The following is a 20083-nucleotide window of genomic DNA, read 5'->3' as shown; positions in this document are numbered from 1 at the left end:
TGGAAGATAAAGGAGATTGTGTAGCAACATCCAACATTAAGGGCTCCCATCCTGGTCATACCCTTTTCTCATTGTTGCCATCAAGTAGGAGATAAAGGATTCTAAAGACCCACACCTCACAGTTCAACAGCAGCTGCCATCAGTTTCCTAAACTGGCCTGACAAACCCTAATACTGCCTCAGACGACATTTCCCTCAAATTATTAATTTTCAGCCCCAGATCCATGGTTTGGATCGTTTTAATTTTATTTATTGTGGTATGTAAATTATGGGTGATTAATGTTAATTTAAGTTGATGTAATTAGTGTTTGTCATGTTTGTAATGTACTGAGCTGCTGGTACAAATAAAAGCTAATTTTCAGGACAGTTATACCTAGGACGTGTATTACTTTGACAATAAATATAAACCTGAACTTGAAACTTGCAATGTTCCTTGGGATTTGCCGAAGATTAGTGCAGTAGGGAAACGAAGCAGTCAATTTTAGCTGAGTGCAATGACAGAATTAGACATCTACATTGTCTTAAAATCCACAAATTTATATCATGAAGATCCTTCAAAAATGAGTACAGATTTAAAAAAATGAGGCAGAATGTCCCTCAGATTCATGTTTGTTTATTTATGTTTCACATTGTACTCTTATTTTTCCACACTAGTCATCTTATGTAAACAGTCATCTTAACATTGGCTGCATGAACTACAGGATCTACTGCGTATAGTTCAAATATATTCAAAGCAGATGATTTGTTACGATCAATAATAATGATTCTATTCTAATATCAGTATCTTCACTGCTTTCAGCACATCTTACAGTAAGACTGAGACAATTCAGCCCATCTTATCAATGGCAGCTCTATGCAAGTTCTACTTCTTCAGCATTATTCTACAGCCCATCCTTTCAAACCTCTCTGCAACGCCCTGTTAAAAGTTACTATTAATAGTTTTGCCACATTTTCAGAAAGTACACAATCTAAAATTATACCAGACTGCTGTACTGATATTCACAGCCCCTCCTGGTTCCTATTGCACAGACAAACTTGGTAACTTATTGCGTTACACAGGATAAGCATTGAAACTGATGTGATTGATGCAGATTTCACAACTGCAGTCATTGACTAAAGTATAATAAGTGCATTGTGTTTGGCACTTAGATTACAATTGCTCTTAAATACACAAATCTATTAATTTTACTCAACAGTACACTTGGGAAAATAAAACAGTATTAATACCAAAATAGAAAATGAACTTCATTTACAAGGCACCAATACAATTTTCTACTAATAATGTTTCTCTAATATTAAATACGCAAACCTATTTAATTAACAATTATGCATATTTGGACATAAAAATAAATCATTTCATATAATCAGGGTCTACATGGTCTTTGTGTCCTTTTTTCTTTTTAGAAAAAACTCTGGGCTATTGATACATCTGTAGGCAAGTAACTGTGGCAGAATACCATACAGTCCATTTATTAATAGAAAGGACAGATAGGCGTCTTCTGGTACTCTGTATGTGTAAGGAGTCCTGGAATGAAGGGATGCTCCAATGTGTGAAAACTGTGCCTGTTTGTTAAAGAAAACACACATTAATAAATACAAGAAATGCAATATTAATCAATAAATTGATTAGAGAACAAACTTGGGTCTGATATATTTGCATTTCTGCCTGTTCCCATTAGAAGTACGTATATGAAGCGATGTATTTTTTTCCCTATGGAGGAAAATAATTCTCTGTGAAATTGCTTCAAAAGAACTGGTGGAATGAGCTCACATGCAGGAAATGTCCTGTTCGAGCCACTACTGCCCACTCCTTCCCTCCCTAGCGGATAACCAGTGAGATTTAGCAGGGACCAAGATATTAAAGATTTCCCCTGCCCTCTATCATGTAAAGCGTATCCCAAGATGCAGATAGAAAATGACAAGGTTACCTCCCTCCATTTTTGTACTCCAATTTGTGAAAACTTTGAACAGGAAGTCATAGGAGAATCCTCCCCTATCCAGCCAGCTCCCGAGACTAACCCGAGATAGCCCCCAGTCTCAGCAAATATCTCTGCAGAAGCTTATTTCAACATTACGGAGAGAGGGTTAAGAACTGGTGCAAAATAGTCCATGTAAACCATAGAAGGCCCAATTATTCTGAGGTTTTGTTCCCCCACCTAAGCAAGGAGATACTTGTGTTGAAAGGAATGCAGAAAAGAGTCACCAGATTGATTCTTGGGAAGAGCATCTGTCACCTATAGAGCTTGTTCCTCTAAGCCTGACAGGAATGAGAGGTGACCTTATAGAAATGTACAAAAATTCTTCTGGAGCTAGACAGGATTGATGCAAATTTTATATTTTCCCTGACTGAAATATCAGAAACCAGGGGTCATAATCTCCAGAAAAAAAAAGAATAGTTATTCAGGGCAGGGATGAGAGGAAGGTTCTTCATCCAGAGGGAAATGTTTCTTTGAAATTCTCCTCTCAGAGAATTGTGAAGGCTCAGTCACTGAGAATATTTAAGGATGTGTAGCTTTTAATCATAGGTTATTAGATTTGGCGTTAGTACAGGAAAGTGGGATGAATGCACGGCTCCTGTCTCTTTTTCTCATGTTATGTATGCATGAAGGAATTACACAATAGCAACTTCACCAAACAGGTTAGAAATTGTAAGATGACTGAAAATGCACAACAGAGCATTGATGTGGGGGATTGAACCCCCAGTGTTATACTTAGTGTATGCTAGGACAGCCCTTAATCAATGTCTATAGTCCATGAGTTCATGCCATTGCAGAGTGTGGACTTCTCCAAGAAATTGAGTTGGGCAGCAGATGAGAGCGGGGTGGCTTATCATTGTGAGAGATGACTGTGGGGTGGAGGCATAAACAAGATCATGAAGAAAGGATCATTGTTAAAGTGCTAACTGAGGAGGTGATCAATGTGGGCATATGATTGGGGAGTCTGAAATCAGCAGCCCTGAAAACTGATTTCAGTACGCTGGGAACGCCCATGAAAGAAAGTCTGAGAGAAAGCTTTTTGAAGAATATAGGCACCTCAGGCTTCCAGTCTATGGTCTAGTTAAGTTTGGACACTTTCCAAATAACACCAAGGGACATTTCACCTTCATTAGGGTCTGCTTTAGTGTGCAACATAATTTTGCCCAAGTTACAATCAGCACGTTCCACTGTTTGATATCACAATATATATTAAGTAGTGTCCATGCATTTACGTCTGATACACAGAATCTGGAATAAAATCGCAAGTGTGTGCACACAGCCACCTTTAGTGACTGTGTCTTTCACAAAGTTCCATCACAGCATGAAGAAAACATTGATTTAAGCAATGGAATTTCAAGATAAGTAGTTTCTTTTGCAAAATTCAGCAAGGACAGCTGTGAAGAATATTTTGCCTAATTGTGTCTACCTTGCCTTATTGCCATCTTTGAATTAATCTCCCTGATTGATGCTAATTAAATAGTCTGGTCTCCACGGCATATCAAGCTATAAGGTTTACACCATTCTGTGACTATTTTTATTGCAGGCAGCTGACTTTTAAAATAGCATCATTGTATCTGGGATTGGATATGGCCATTATTTTGCTCTGTAACATCAACAGAGTGCAAGCAGGAGATCAAATAATATCTTAAATTAGAAGTGCAATGTGGCTCTGCACTTTGCTTCATTCTGTGGAACACAGAGACTCTCAAAGTACAGTTTAAGATTGCTGAGCTATTTTATCCTTGATCCACTTTCACATTCCTGCTATCTATTGTTAACCAACTGCCTTCATTCATTCCTCCCCAGAACCCTTTCTTCACCAACTATGGCCAGAACTTCATAACTGAATGCACTATCCACATTCCATGCCTATTTACAACACTCGTGACCTCGACACCTTATAAATAGAATGCATAATAGAGAATAAGTAATGTGCTTCCCAATGGAGTCAAAGTATATTCATCCATGCACCGTGTTTATAAACATTTCCTCTTCATTTTAAAATGCTCACTAGTGACCATTGTTAGTGGGAAGCTGAGATGACTGGGGGTGCATAGCAGCTTAAGCACTATGTGCTCATTACAGTATCAATGGTTTCCAATATATTCACTGTTTTGAATGCCAGCATAGGAGATGGTGGCTCAGTGGTAGCATTTCTGCTTTTGAGGCTGCAGGTTGTGAGTTCGAGCCCCACTCCAGTGATATGCCATTCAGGCCTCTGGTACAGAGATGACAACCTATTGAGCTAAGGAACCAACTGCTTCACAGATAGGCACAATAGATCCTAGGTTACATTACTGAAGAGCAGCAGGGGGTTTTTCCAATATTTATCCCTTGGTCACTTTCACTAGAAGAGATTATCACATTTCTATTTATGGGGTTGTAATGTCTATAAACTGGCTGCTGTGCTTTCTACAGTGATTTGTGCCTGAAGTACCTCAACAGCTGTAAAGCACTTTAATATGTGAAAGGTGTTCTAAAATGCAAGTTTTCCTTTAATGTGGGGTTAAGACTGGAATGGAATTTGCAAGGGTTCTCTGTAAAAGTAATTGCAGTATACGGTTTTATGAATCCTCCAGCAAATGGAAGTCATTATCTAATTAAATGCAAGTGGTTAAACCAGTGCATAGAAATGATCCTCCCTTTTGTTTATTTAGATTAAAAACTGTCAAATATATATGAATTAGAAATTATTCATCAGATTCACATCTTTGTCTTTATTCAGCAAACAACCGGGAGTACCGTAGTGGTGCAGCTCAAAGAGGTGCTGTCACTCAACTCCAGCAGTCCAGGTTTAATCCTGACAATCTCCCCAACCCCCAGTACTGTGACGTTTGCATGCTTTGCCTATGACTTCACGGATTCTTTTTCTGGTGCTCCAGTTTCTTCGGCAACCCGAAGACATGCTGGCTGGCAGGTGAACTGGCCTGTGTGAATTGCCCCCAGTGTGCAGATGAGGGGCAAAATCCAGCAACAGCTGATGAGAATGTGGAAGGAATAACATGGGCATAGCTTAAATAAGTTCTTGATAGCTAATCCAAGACTTGAAGGGCCAAAGGGCCTGAGCTGCACTGTACGAATATGGTTCAAATTCACCAAGACCTTTGGTAAAATTTAATTCAACAAAACGGCTTCGAAAAGAAGACTGAAAGCTGTTGGGTCTTTGTCACTGATGCCCCTTGGAGAACAGAGCCTTCCACATGTCCAACCAACACGTGGTTCTAATTCCACACTCTGTGGTCAGATCTCAATAACATTGTAGCAAGAGATGGGTAATATTTGCAGCTATGTCGGTGATGCCAATGTTAGGGAAACACATACAAAAAGGTCAGGCTGCATTCAGTTTGGTCAGCCTTGAGCTGTCACTCTGTACCGGTTCTAACCTGATGCGGGCAATGGGTCCAAATGTCCTCAGCCTTCTGACCCTCCAGCTGGGTGAGGTGAAGACCACCACTCCCACAAAGAAAACACCCCAACAACTCTCCGCAAGAAGCAAGACAGGGGCCAGAGTCCCACCCTTCATTAAAGTTCTCAACAGAGTGTCAGATGTATGTCATCTGCAGATAGTGGAGATGCACTTTCTACCCTGCAATCCATAAGAACCATCCCAGAATTAACAGAACTTTGGAGGGTATTGTTTCATCTCTGCAAAGAGCAGTCACTATCTCTTAAGTCAATTCTTTCAAGCCTTGAAATGTTGATCTTGGGTCCTTGGGTTTTGTCAGTTTTCAATCTCACCAACTTCTCTAAAGTTGTTTTTTTCACTAATGCTCAGTCCCTCCAGTTCCTCATTCTCATTAAACCTTTAAGTTCCTAATACATCTGGCACATTGCTATTGAAACAGATACCACCAGCCATTTAAAGCACACCAGCACCGTGTAAAAACAAAGTACAAAATAGAAAACGGTGGAAACATTCTCTGAGCTGAAATATTAACTCGGCTTCTCTTTTCACACTTGGCCCCTTGTTTCAGATTTCCATTGTCTGGAGCTTTTTTATGCTCATGTAAAATAATAAACATCTGCCACTTGGATTACTTATCACCGTCTCTTTTGCTGCCATTGAAAACAGTTTCCATTCATCTCATCTATTATCATTTGTACTATTGCTGTTAACTCAATTTTTAACTTCCTCTCTTCTAATGATATCAAGGATACGGGGCCATAGGGCGAGACTTGTTAAAGGGAGATTTCAGACTAACATCAGGAAGCATTTCTTTACACGTGGAACTAACTACCTAGTAGTACCCTAGAGACTTTCAAATCCAAGCCCGATAGTTATTTCAACACACTCTGCGAGTCGGAATTTGGCAAGCTTTGTTGGGCCAAATGGCCTGTTCTTGTCAAAAAAATTTCTATTGTTCTAAGAACATCTTTAGATTCTGTAAATCATTCAAATTCAAAACTGTGTTGTTTCTTCAAAGCAACAGTTCAATAGCCTGGAGTTCCCATAGCAACTTTTCTTTATCCCACCACTCTCACTTCCAGCACAGTACAATTGTGTGCAGCGTGAAACACCTGCACAGTGCCCCAGGATGGTGCTTTTTGCCAAGATTCAGTTCAGGATTTCCTAAGGATGCGACTGTTTCCTCTTCCAAATGAATCCAAAATAAAGAATATGATGATTACATTTCTTGAAATGGGTTTAGGTCATGGATCCAATCAATCTGAGATTTCAGATCAAAACTGACACAAAAATATAGGAGTTACCATTTTCTAAGTATCTTCTTGCCTTACCTTCCCTGGTTAAAACAAGAAAGAAGTAACATTCTCCAAGCTCACAATAAATAAACCCTTTCTAGCAAGTTAACCTGAAATTAGGAAAGGCAGAAGCCAAGATGACACAGCACAATATTCCAAAGGGAATATTTTATCAGTGTTAGTTAAGGGACAAATGTTGAATAAAACATTAATCTTCTGTACATAATGTTATACTTTGACCAAGCAGTCAAGACTTTGGGATAATATCTGTCCCAGGAAACACATTCCCAGTTGATACCACTGGTGAATTTCAACAGAGGTGTACAATGTACTAAATCTGTACTGGGGACATCAGGTTATGATAAGGGACAGATTACAGTTTTAAATATTTTAAACCTCAGACCTGTTCGTAACCCAGCCATTACTTCTTTATTGTGAGCCACTGAGACAAGATTAACACAACAGAAACCACTTATATATCTCTCCGAAATATTCCATATTCCATGGTGCTGAGCTGTGACAGTCACACCTGCTGTAAAGGATTTACACTACATTTCCTAAACAAGTGAAAACTGATCAACTTGTTTTTCAGATGATCAAGATGCAAAATAAATTCTGGTTGCTGAAGACTTTAGGCCAATTGTGTATCCTTTATGACAGATAGACTATCTTCTAAACAATTTTAGATGTAGAATCAATGTCTACCAGATCCTAATGTAATGCGCTGTAAGGCTTCATTGCTAAAGTAATGGCCTCTCTGTAAGGTTTCACTGCTAATGTAATGGTTTCTCTGTAGCAGCAATGTTTGGGTTATGAATAGAGATAACGGGGAATGTGTGCCATCTAATGAGAGGCATGCTGTTCTTTCTTGTTGTGCTGAGAGAAGGGATCTCACAGTTTTTTGCCAGGGAGAGATGAAGAGAGAAGACGCGAGTGGAGAGAGTTGGTAGACCGCCGGACGGAGTGGACTTGGAGCGAGGGTCCAAGGGTCAGTGGTGCTCAGAAGAAGTTGATGGGGAACGAATGAATGGAACCCTGAGCTCCAATGTGCACATTAGACTGTTTCACTAATAAAGAAAGGGCATCTTAGCACTCATCTGGGATGCAATAGTATCAAAGTAGTATCAATCAAGAGAGGAGGGTGAGCTACCTCAATGACTAACACCCAGTAGCGCTCACATCTACTGTGATAGAGTGCTTTGAGAGGTTGGTCATGGCTAGAATTAACTCCTGCCTGAATAACAATCAATACCTTAAAAAAACATGCAAGCATGGGCTGATAATTTGTCTCAAAACACCTGGACAATAATCATCTTCACAAGAGAAAGTCGAACCGCCTGCCTTGATGTTCAATAGCATTGCCACTGCCAAGTGAACACCATCAATATTCTGGGGATCAGAAATGGACCAGAAACAAGAGCAGGTCAGAGGGTGGGGTGAGTGACTCGCTTCTAAATTACTTGAAGCCTTTTCCACATCTGTAAGACACATGTTAATGCTGTAATGGAAGACTTTTCACTTCCTGGTAGACACTTTAAAAAGCCAAACTTCATCCAGACCAATGCAACCTATTTGACTGACGCCCCAGTCACCACCATAAACCTTCCTCCCTTCCAGCACTGCCACACACTATACCATCTATAATTTACACTGCAGTTCCTCACCACGGACTGCACCTAATAAACCTACAACCTCTACCACCAAAAAATAGTCAAGGCCTTCAGGGACAGGCAAACAGAAACTTGTGCAGGGCCCCTCTCCACCCCTTCACATACCATCATCGTCTGAAAATCTGCCACAATTCCTTCATCATTGCTTGTACTAAATCCTCCCCACCAATCAGCACTGTAGGAACTCCAGCAGTCCAAGTGAGCAGACTACATCCATCTTCCCAATTACAAATCAGTATTAAATGTTGCCCTTACCAGCAATACTCAATAAAAAAAGAACAAATAAAAATTAAATTGTTCTTTAAATGTTTCCAGCAAGATATTTTAACTATTAGAAAAAGAGAAGCATCATCATGCTTTCTCATTGCTTCCATCAGGGAAGAGGTACAGGAGCCTGAAGGCACACACTGAACATTTCAGGACAGCTTTTCGCTCTCTACCATCAGATTTCTGAATGGACATTGAACCCATGAACACTACCTCACTACTTTTTTTTCTCTCTTTTTGCACTACTTATTTAATTTAACATATATATATATATATATATATCTTACTGTAATTCACAGTTTTTATTATTATGTATTGCAATGTACTGCTGCCTCATAACAACAAATTTCATGACTTATGTCTGTGATATTAAACCTGATTTTGATTCAGATTCTCGGGGCATCTGAAGATGGGTAATAAATATTATTGTGCATCCATTTCCTGTGAGTGATTTTGTTAAAAAAAAGTAACACTATATTACTTTTACTGAGGTTGGAAGGTGAAATGAAAGCATAAGAGTTTTCAGTATTATTGTGTTGCATGGTTCAGCTCGCTATATTTAACCCTTCAGAAGAATAGAGATACATTTTAAACAATGCATTACTCTTCAGGTTACAGCACTTAAACAATGTAGCAACACCCTCATTGATATGATGACTAATATATTAAAAGGATAATTAGAATTTGTCAGTTATGCAAATAGAATCACCACATTGGTTAGCACAAAATAACTTAGCTGGATCATCACAGTAAATGAAAGGAGCAGTGAATATTACTGTTGTGTATTTAATATGTCAGTAATATTGTAAATATATTGTTTGATTAAGCATTCTTTGTTTGTTTTCATGATCCATTACAGGTTATATGAAAGAAATACATGAATGGCATACATCATTATGGCACCACGTCATAAGTGAGCGCCTTACTAAAGAAAAACAAAGTACACACATTTTCCTGGGCTCCCACGTCTTCCTTTCGATTCATTTCTGGAGTAAAGCATAAAAGAGGCAATGAGGAAGCTTTAAAGCAAGCCCAAAATGACTAAATGTTGAAGTGCAGCACATTTTTTTCTTCACAAGGAGAGAGAGAGAGAGAGAGAGAGACGTTCAAGTGAAAAAGTAAATGCCACACATGTTCCTTCACCAAAGGAAAGAGATTGTTGATTTTTTTTAAAGGCAGAAAATGGATGAAGTTTATTGGTTCATTGACAGTGAGAATCAGGTGATAATAATAATAATAAATATAATAAATCAGAAATGGCACCAGAAAGATAGATGTGTTTGATTGAAAAGCAGATAACTGGATGATGTATACTGAATGAATTGAGGAATATTTTGAAGCAAACAAAATAGACAATGAAAAGCGAGTGCTAATGTTACTGAGTATAACAGGTGAAAAAGCATACAGTTTACTTAGAAGTTTGACTGTTCCAACCAAACCAGACAAAATTAGCTTTACTGATATCAGGAAAGTAATGCAGGAAAATTTAGAACCAAAACCACTGTTGATTGAATTGTTGGTTTAGGTTCCATAAGTGGAATCAAAGGGAAGAGGAGTCCATTTCAGCTTCTGTGGCTGAATTGAAGAAATTTTCCAAGCATTGTCAGATCAGTGATGCACTGAGAGATTGTTTAGCTTGTGGAACCTTACAAGAAAGTATTCTAAAGCAGCTCCCAACTGAAGCACAACTCACATTTAAAGGAACAGTTGAAATTGCTCTATCTATGGAAACAGCAGCCAGTGACACAAGTGAGTTGTAGTCAGGAATGAAAGTAAGCATGAACAAAATTGAGACTTTCAAAACCAGCTTGGCCAAACAAATTGTGTTACCTTTGTAGCAGGGTCTCACATACAACAGAACAACGCAGGCTTAGGGGTGAAACTTGCAGAAAATGGAAACAAGTAGGGCATTTACAAAAAGCAAGTCAGGCAGACAAAAATAAATAAACTGCACAGGGAAGAGAAAAAGATTAAAAGTCAAATTGCAGATTCACAAAAGCATTAATCTGTATGCTGTTGATGTAAAATCAGACAATAATGAGAGTGAAGCGGGATTGCGTAGTCTTAAGATTTATACTGTGGAAACTAACAAGACATAAGCACTATGGCTTACAACAGAAGTGAACGGCAAAGTAATTCAAATGGAATTGTGCACTGGCTTGGCTGTTTCAGTCATTCCACAAAATGATCTTGAATGGCATTTCAAATATACTGAACTGAAGCCTGCAGATATCTAAGAACTTACACTGGAACAAAAGATAACTTATTTGGGAATGGCATTCGTAACAATGAAATACAACAACCAACAAGCCATATTGGACTTGAAAGTGGTAAAAACAAGAGGGCCAGCATTATGGGGCCATGATTGGGTGAGAAAAATACAACTTGATCAGAGATCCATTCACTATTTGCATGCCACATCTCCTGCAATAGAATCAACTGAAACCAAATTAAGAAAGGTACTGCATGATGCCACAGCAGTGTGTTCATGGATGGCATTGGAAAACTCAAATATATCAAGAGTAAAATAGCGGAAAATGAAAATGCCACACCCAAGTTTTAGAAAGCCTGTCCGACTCCTTATACCATCCGTGATAAAAGTATCCTCTGAACTGGATCGCATGGAGTCTGAAGGTATTCTTTCCAACATTGAGCGGAGCCAATGGGCAATGCCAGTGGTTGCAGGAGCAAAAGAAAGGGTCTTTCGGGATCTGTGGTGATTTTAAGGTCATGGTCAACCTAATACTGAAAATAGATCAACAACCCCTGCTCAGAGAGAGAATACCTTTGCAAAGGGAAATGCTTCAGCAAATGGATATAGCTGACGCCCACCTACAGATGGAGGTGTAGGAAATCCAAAGTGATTCTCCCCATAAACGCTCACAAAAGGCTTTATCGCTATAACAGATTTATTGTTGGAATAGCATCGGTACCTGTACTCTGGCAGAAAGCTATGTTCCAGGTGCTGCAAGGCTGCCCAGGCACTCAGTGTTATTGGTAAGGATGACAAGGAACATCTCCAAAATCTCGTCAGTGTTAAAAAGATCATGGGCTCACAGCACAATGCAACAAGTGTGAAATCTTTAAACACACATCACTTACTGTGGTCACACCATTCACACACAAGAATTTACATAATGGTGCTGAGAAAATTCAAGCAGCGGTAGATGCCCAAGGTCAAAGGACATGTCACTGTTGCAGTCCTTTATAGGATTTGTTAATTACTATAATAGGTCCCTGCCAAAGCTGGCTACTGTGTCCCACCCCTTAAACTCATTATTACAGATCAAGAAGAACTGGCAATGGACAAAACAGTGTGAAAGTTGGCTTTCCAAAACGCAAAGGAAATGGTGGCGTCAAACATTGTACTCACACATTATGATCCACATTGTTCAGTAAAGCTTGCCTGTGACACCTCACCTTATGGTATCCTGTTGGTGCACTCTTGTCATGTGTTATGAGTGATGGAAGTGAACACCCTACAGCCTTTGCATCAAGTTCCCTTACCACTGCAGAGAAAAAAATATGCACAGATTGACAGAGAGGCCTTGCATCTGGTTTGGGGTGTAAAACGTTCAACCAGTACTTGTTTGGGAGAGAGTTTACCCTCATTACTGATGATCAACCATTTTCAATCCACAGAAGGGTGATCCACTAACAGCAGTGGCACAAATAAAGAGATTGCTCTTTTTCACGGAGGACACCATTATGAGACCGAATTCAAGAGGACAACTAATCATGGAAATTTGATGCATTGTCCCGTTTACCTGAAAAGAAAATACCTGAAAAATTTACAAAAGAGGACATTTCTCTTGACATATTCTCCCTAATGCAAATCAAAAGTCTCCTTATTATGGCAGAAATGATCCAAAGGGAAACTACACTGTCTCGGGTCTACATGACAACTCAAAATGGTGGAATGTGCAGCTGAAATTCCAGTTCCCCCATTTTTACCGGTGCTGGGATGAACTTGCCCTTGATGGGGTTTGGCTTATGTGGGGATTGAGAGTTGTTGTGCCGTCCAAGCTGAGAGCTGAACTGTTGGAGGAGCTACATGCTGGTCATCTAGGCATGATCAAAATGAAAGTGCTGGCTCAAAGCTTTGAATGGTGGCCTGGGTTAGACCAACAGGTCAAGCAGCTTGCAATGGACTATTCGAGATGCCAACACATCCAGAAGTTGCCAAGAGCAGCGCCCCTTCTTTCCTGGGAATGGCTTGCATTGCCCTGGCAGAGAAGAAAAGTGTCCAGAGCTGTCAGAACCACTTCCTACAATCCTAGATTCAGCTCCTACAACCAGCACGGAGGAGGCCCTGAAACCTGAGATTGTTTCACAGCTACAAGTCTCACCTGCCTGCATTGTTTGTTTACATAATTCATTACAGATTGTATGTGAGAAGTATGATATTACACCACCAAGTCATACAGTAAGTGAGCACCTCACTAAGTTAAAACAAAATAGACACGTTTTCGCAGATTCCCATGTTCGTTCTTTCAATTAATTTCTGAGGTTACAAAACATAACAACCATTGCTGCAGACTTACAGTAATGTTTCTGTGAAACACTGTTATTTTTAAAGGCAGATCAAAACCGAAATTTCTTAAAAGGCTAGGAGGCATTATTTGATAATTACACAAGCGTAATGTTTTGCATGGCCGATTGCCAAAAGTGATGAGTTATTATGCCATAAAACAGCAGAAGTGACACAAACTGACTAGTGTAATGTTTCTTGAGAAGTCTGATTCTAGTACATGAGTCACATTCACAGCTGCGAGGAACAGAAAAAAAAATACACACCAACTCTAAAACTGGTTTCCTTGACGTTTTGCCTTTGTAAATATGTGATCAGAGGTGGGACCTTGTGCAGTCAAAGATGGCTGCCACTGCCAGCCAATCAGAACCCAATGCAATTGAGCAGGCAGATGCCTCTTTCTGTTCATACAACCATGTTTATGTTTACAGTGATGCTAAGCATTTCAAAGACCCATGTCGCTTCCTCTCATCATCTTTCACAATTATTACCACCACCTGGTGGGGGCGGGGGAGGTGTGCCACTCCAGGTCACATGACCTGCAAATTTATTCTCCCCCCCCCCCCACATTGTCACTGAAGTCCAAGAATCCCCAACTCCATAGCACCATGGAAAAACATCACCTGAGGTCCGCAACAGTTCAGGAAGGCAACTCAACACTGCCTTCTCAATTAGAGATGGGTAACAAATGCTGCTCTTGCCAACAACGCACACATTCAGAAAAACAGATACCAAAAAGATTGTTCTATTTTATGATCTCTTCTGAGTCACATCTCCAAGAATTAACCCCTTCTCTTCTGAGTATGGATCTAGAGCTAGTGAAATTTATCAACCAGTATTTTATTTTTGAGGTAAACTTACAGAACCTTTTGCGGATCACCGAGTATTTTATCATAGTTTTGTAACAGAATACTTCTGAAATAGAGTCAGTGGATGTTGTTTACTTAGATTTTCAGAAGGTCTTTGACAAGGTGCCACGCAGGAGGCTGCTAAACAAGAGCACATAGTATTACAAGAAAGATACTAGCATGGACAGAAGACTGGCTAACTGGCAGGGGCAAAGAGTTAGGATAAAGGGGGCCTATTCTGGTTGGCTGACGATGACTAGTGGTATTCTGTAGGGACGGTGTTGGGACTGCTTCTTTCCACATTATATGTCAGTGATCTGGACGACAGAATTGATAGCTTTGTGGCCAAGTTTGCAGATAATACAAAGATAGGGTGAGGGGCAGATAGTTTTGGGGAAGCTGTGAGTCTGCAGAGGACTGACAGGGAGAAGCATAAGTCACATGAATCAGTATTGCAACACAATAAAGAGAATTACATGTGGATTGGAGGGGATACTGGTGGGGATGATGGCAAAACAGAGGAGGCTGAAGCTTCTGGGAATAGTTCAGGATAGATATGTCCCACAGAAGAAGTTGTCCTCAAATGGCAGGGTTAGGTAACCCTGACTGCCAAGGTAAGTTGGATGATTGGGAAGCTTTTAAAATTCAACAAAAGGCAACTAAAAAAGCTATGATAAGGGAACATGATTCCCCATAATATGAGCGCAAACAAGCCGATAATATAAAGCAGGATACCAGAAGTATTTTCAGTAACATAAAGAATAAAAGGGAGGTGAGAGTTGATATGGGACCACTGGAAAATGATGCTGGTGAGGTAGAAATGAGGGACAAAGAAATAGCAGATGAATTTAATAAGTACTTTGCTTCAGTCTTTACTGTGGAAGACATTAGCTGTGTGCCAGAGGTCCGTGAGTGTCAGGGAGAAGGAGTGCCATTGCTAGTGCAAAGGAAAAAATGCTAGGCAATTCAATGGCCTGCAGGTGGATAAATCACCTGCCCAATGAAGCAGTGGACGATACTCAGTAAATATATTTAAGACAAGGTTGGATAGATTTTTGCATATTAGGGGAATTAAGAGTTATGGAAAAAAAGGCAGGTAGGTGGAGAGATCATGGCCAGATCAGTCATGATCTTATTGAACGGTGGAGCAGGCTTGATGGGCCAGATGGCCGACTCCTGCTCCTATTTCTTATGTGCTTATGTTCTAAAGTTATGGACCAGATGGACTACATCCCAGAATCCTGAAAGGGGTTGCTGAAGAGATAACGGATACAATGGTCATGATCTTTCAAGAGTCACTTGGTTCTGGCATGGTCACGGAGGACTGGAAAATTACAAATGTCATTCTGCTCTGTAAGAAGGGGGGAAAACAAAAGAGAGGAAATTATAGGCCAGTTAGCCTAACCTCAGTGGTTGTAAAAGTGTTGGAGTCCATTATTAAGGAGAAGGTTTCGAGGTACTTGGAGACTAATGATAAAATAAGTCAAAGTCAGCATGGTTTCTGTAAAAGGGAAATCTTGCCTGACAAGTCTGTTGGAATTCTTCAAAAAAGTTAACAAGTAAGGTGGACAAAGAGAGGTAGTGGATGTCATTTACTTGGATTTTCAGAAAGCATTTGATAAGGTGCCTCACATGAGGCTGCTTGACAAGATAAAACCCTATGGTGTTACAGGAAATATACGGGCATGGATAGAGGAACGGCAGACAGGCAGGAGGCAGCAAGTCGGAATAAAGGCCTTTTCCGGTTGATTACCAGTGATTAGTGATGTTCCTCAGGGGTCAGTATTGGGACCACTACTTTTCACATTGTTTGTTAACGATTTAGGTAGTGGAATTATCGGCTTTGTGGCAAAGTTTGTGGATGATATGAAGATAGGTGGAGGAGTAGGTAGTGCTGAGGAAGCAATGCGATTGCAGCAGGACTTAGACAAATTGGAAGAATGGGCAAAAAAGTGGCAGATGGAATACAGTGTTGGGAAATGTATGATAATGCATTTTGGTAAAACGAACAATAGTGTCTTAAATGGAGAGAAAATTCAGACTTCAGAGGTGCAAAGGGACTTAGGAGTCCTCATGCAAGACTCCCAGAAGGTTAATTCACAGGTTGAGTCTGTGGTAAAGAAGGCAAATGCAATGTTGGCATTTATTTCAAGGGGAATGGAATATTAAAAAAAAGGAGATAATGCTGAGGCTTTATAAGACACTAGTCAAGACACACTTGGAGTATTGTCAACATTTTTGGGCCCCGTATCTCAGAAGGGATGTGTTGTCATTGGAGAGAGTCCAGAAGATGCTCATGAGGATGATTCTGGGAATAAAGGGGTTAACATATGAGGAGTATTTGCAGCTTTGGGCCTGTACACACTGGAATTTAGAAGAAGGTAGTGGTATCCCACTAAAACCTACCCAATATTGAAAGGACTAGATAAGGTGGATGTGCAGAGGATGCTTCCTCTGGTGGGGATATCCAGAACTAGAGGGCACAGCCTCAAAATTGAGGGGAAAGTTTTTAGAACAGACGCAAGGAGAAATTTTTTTAAGCTGAAGTGTGGTGAATCTGTGGAATGCTCTGCCACAGACTGTGGTTGAGGCCAAGTCCGTGGGTACATTTAAAGCAGAATTTGATAGATTCCTGATTGGTCAGGGCTCCAAGGGATATGGTGAGAGGGTAGGGGAATTGGGTTGAATGGGATCTGGGATCAGCCATGATGAAATGGCAGAGCAGACTCGATGGGCTGAATGGCCTAATTCTGCTCTTACGTCTTATGGACTTCGATATTTTGGGAGAATAAGCAAAGAAGTGGCAGATGGAATATACTGTAGGGAAGTAGGGAGAAAATTCAAAAATCGAGCTGCAAAGGGACATGGGAGTCCTCATGCAGGATTCCCTAAGGTTAATGTGCAGATTGAGTCAGTGGTAAGGAAGGAAAATTCAATGTTAGCATTCACTTTGATTGACTGAAATATAAAGGCAAGGGTGTGATGCTGAGGCTTTATAAGGCATTGGGCAGACTGCACTATGAGTATTGTGAGCAGTTTTGGACCACTTATCTAAGAAAAGATATGCTGACATTGCAGAGGGTCCAAAGGAGGTGCACAAGAATTATTCTGGAATTGAAAGGGTTAATATATGAGAAGCATTTGAAGCTCTGGGCCTGTTCCCTCTGCAGCTTAGAGAACGACAGGGGATTTCATTGAAACCTATCAAATATTGAAAGGCATAGACAGAGTGGACGTGGAGAGGATGTTTCCAATTGTGGGGGAGTCTAGCAGCAGAGGGCACAGCCTCAAAATAGAGGGACATTCATTCAGAACAAAGATGAGAAGGAATTTCTTTAGCCAGAGGCTGGTGGTCTGTGGAATTCATTCCCATGGATACCTCTGGAGGCCATGTCATTGAGTATATTTAAAGCAGATGTTGATAGGTTCTTGGTTAGTTTGGGCATCAAAGATTGCGGGGAGAAGGCAGAAGAATGGCGTTGAGAAGGATAATAGATCAGCTATATCCGAATGGTGATGGATCGAGTGGCCTAGTTCTGCTCCCATGTCTTAGGGTCTTAAATGGTGCACTATTGCTCATGTTTGCTGCACACCACTCATCCTTCCCGTAGGCATTACAGCACTCAACATACTAAATGCCCATTCCCTGTTCCTACAGATTTAGTTTGATGGGCAACATCCATTTATCATAGAACATAAATAATCCCTTGCATTGCAATAACTTATTTGCCACATTCATTATTTTTTCTCTTAAAACTGATCTCTTAATCTTGGCAAAGTATTGATCAGCTACAGGGAATGGAGACCTAAATAAATTCCAAATACCTATAATCACTTCAATATCGTATTGTTCTGTTGTGATCAAATGAATTAAAACAGAATCTGCCAGAGATGTTCAAAGTTTATTCTCCACCAGCATGGAGTGAGAGTCTGGAGTGAGATACAGCAAACCTTTCAATTGTCCTGTGTTTAGACTAGCGTTAAATAATTAGGTGGGTCACTGGGTGGTGTGACTTTCCTGCTGGATTTATAAATGAATAAACAAACAATGGTTTTAGCCACGTGGAGGAATTCTGTGGTCAACCTTCAGTGAAATACCTATTCTGTTTTTGACCAATTTTGCTTGTTCAGAAGAGCTTGATGTTGATGATTGCTATGTGAAAACTAACAGGTTTGCAGCTTGGACCAATGACCAAACTATTCAGTAAAATAACAATGATTTCTTTCTCTTTATTTGCCATTTTGATGTTATGCAAGGCTGAAAAAGAAACTAAAAAGAAATAAATCTGGACAGTTTATCACAGTCACCAATTCACATTAAAAAATTCTAAATATACTCCACTCAAACTTGGCAAGAAAGCCAGACAGAAGCCTGTTGACCCAACCATTCTCTGCTGACAGTGGTGAATGATTAAACAAAACTATGCAGTATTATGAATGAAGCCAAATTACAATTACATTTTATGATCCACATTTGAGAACTTTTTGGAATGAGAAGGTTAGCTGTGCTTGCTAACTATTCTGTCTATTAATTATGTATTATACTGATATAAGAAATACATAAAACACAATATTCAAATCCCTGGCCTTCAGGAAATAGCAAGTCTTCTTAAACCCTCTTAGACAGAATGAAACATGTTCCTTTACAAGCTGTTTAGGTATAAAAGTGTTGAAAAATACAATCCTTTGCCCCAGGGTGTCTGTAGGCCTGCATTTGCTTCTGTGTTGTAAAACCTGCATAACCTCCATTGACTCTGTCTATGTTTCCTGCTTCCCCCTTCAATTGGGCAGAAGGCACAAAAACTTGAGAACACATACCACCAGGCTCAAGGAGAGCTCACTGTAATAAGACTCTTGAATGGACGGCTTATATGATAAAGATTGCTCACTCTACCTCATCATAGCACTTGCAATTATTGACTACCTGTATGGTACAGTACTTTCTCTATAACTATAATACTCGATTCTGCATTCTGCTTCCACTCCCCCCCCTTTTGTACTACCTCAATGTATAGAATAATCTCTCTGAATGGTATGCAAATAAAAGTATTTCACTGTTTCTGTGACAATATTAAGCCAATTACTAATCTACATTAAGGTTGCTCATACAATCTCCTTATGAAGCTAAGAAGTTCAGGGAAGATTGCTTCACCCCTCTCCAGACCATCACTTCTCATCTGTTCTAGTGATTATGAAGCCTTTGGTAGTCACACAGCCAGTCAGCACACATGCCCAACACACAGATAAGCAGTATTATCTATTACTCTTAATACTACACTACTACAATTTATACTATTGCTCTGAATAGTATAAATTGTCTTCCAGGAATAAACCACCAGGATGAACGTTACTTATAGATGTGCGAAGGCTGAAAGTACTTGTGAACCGCTGGGGTTTCCGTGAAATTACTATCATCTAATCCCCTTCTTGACCCACTCAGCTCTGTATTGTGTTCACTATTCCATAATGGTTCCTCAGAACTTGACCCTGCATAAATTCCGTCCTCATGGAAAGAAAAGCAGCTTAACGTATTTAAGCTGTACAATATGACACATGCTCCTATTGAGGGCTTGAAGGGCAGCGCATCTCACTTCTTTACCTGCGCAAGGCCTCCAGCATGAAGTACAGCGAAGTCAGGGAGCCAGGAACATCCAGGAACCAAAAGACCATAGATTGTTCCAATGCAGAATGGGACAGAGTAAAACATGTACACCAGCATCTAGTGGAGGACAAAAGAACATGTAAAGAAAGAAAGATCACCCATAATTAACTTCACTAGCTCAAAACCTTATTCTACCAAGTACACAGCCCAAATGGACTTACTCCAGATCGAAATATTAAGAGGCGGCTGGAAGAACTCAATGTGCAAATCCACCATTAGGATTAGGGCTTGGATTGTTTCTCCAGATGCAATGTCAGGATTATTCCCATTCCCTCAAACTTTTCCCTGAGGGCCATTCCAAAAAGCCTGCTTTACCAGCTAAATCAGCATTTAACGAAAAAAGACATTGCCAGGGTATACCTGAAGCTAGGATCCACAACCAGGAAATGGGCAAATTGACTTGTTTTTGGATTCCAAGATAAAGGTGGT

At 40.1% G+C, this 20083-nt stretch overlaps 1 protein-coding gene across 2 annotated transcripts in view; it reads right to left on the bottom strand.

Annotated features, from left to right (window-relative positions):
• Positions 1-545: 545 nt before the first annotated feature.
• The window catches only part of LOC140209806 (transmembrane 6 superfamily member 1-like), a 50072-nt gene continuing 30534 nt past the window's right edge, over positions 546-20083 (bottom strand). Inside the window, exons 9-10 of one of the 2 annotated variants that reach the window (XM_072278311.1) lie at positions 19592-19711; positions 546-1562 (exon numbers count right to left, since the gene is read on the bottom strand). In XM_072278311.1, the coding sequence (XP_072134412.1) occupies positions 1371-1562; positions 19592-19711 (312 nt within the window). In that variant the 3' untranslated portion in view covers positions 546-1370. The remainder of the gene's footprint in view (positions 1563-19591; positions 19712-20083) is intronic. The other variant, XM_072278312.1, reaches the window with a different exon arrangement.

This window comes from Mobula birostris, chromosome 14 (assembly GCF_030028105.1).
Source record: "Mobula birostris isolate sMobBir1 chromosome 14, sMobBir1.hap1, whole genome shotgun sequence".
In the NCBI taxonomy this organism is placed as follows: domain Eukaryota; kingdom Metazoa; phylum Chordata; class Chondrichthyes; order Myliobatiformes; family Myliobatidae; genus Mobula; species Mobula birostris.
This window is presented reverse-complemented; position numbering and strand designations above follow the sequence as displayed.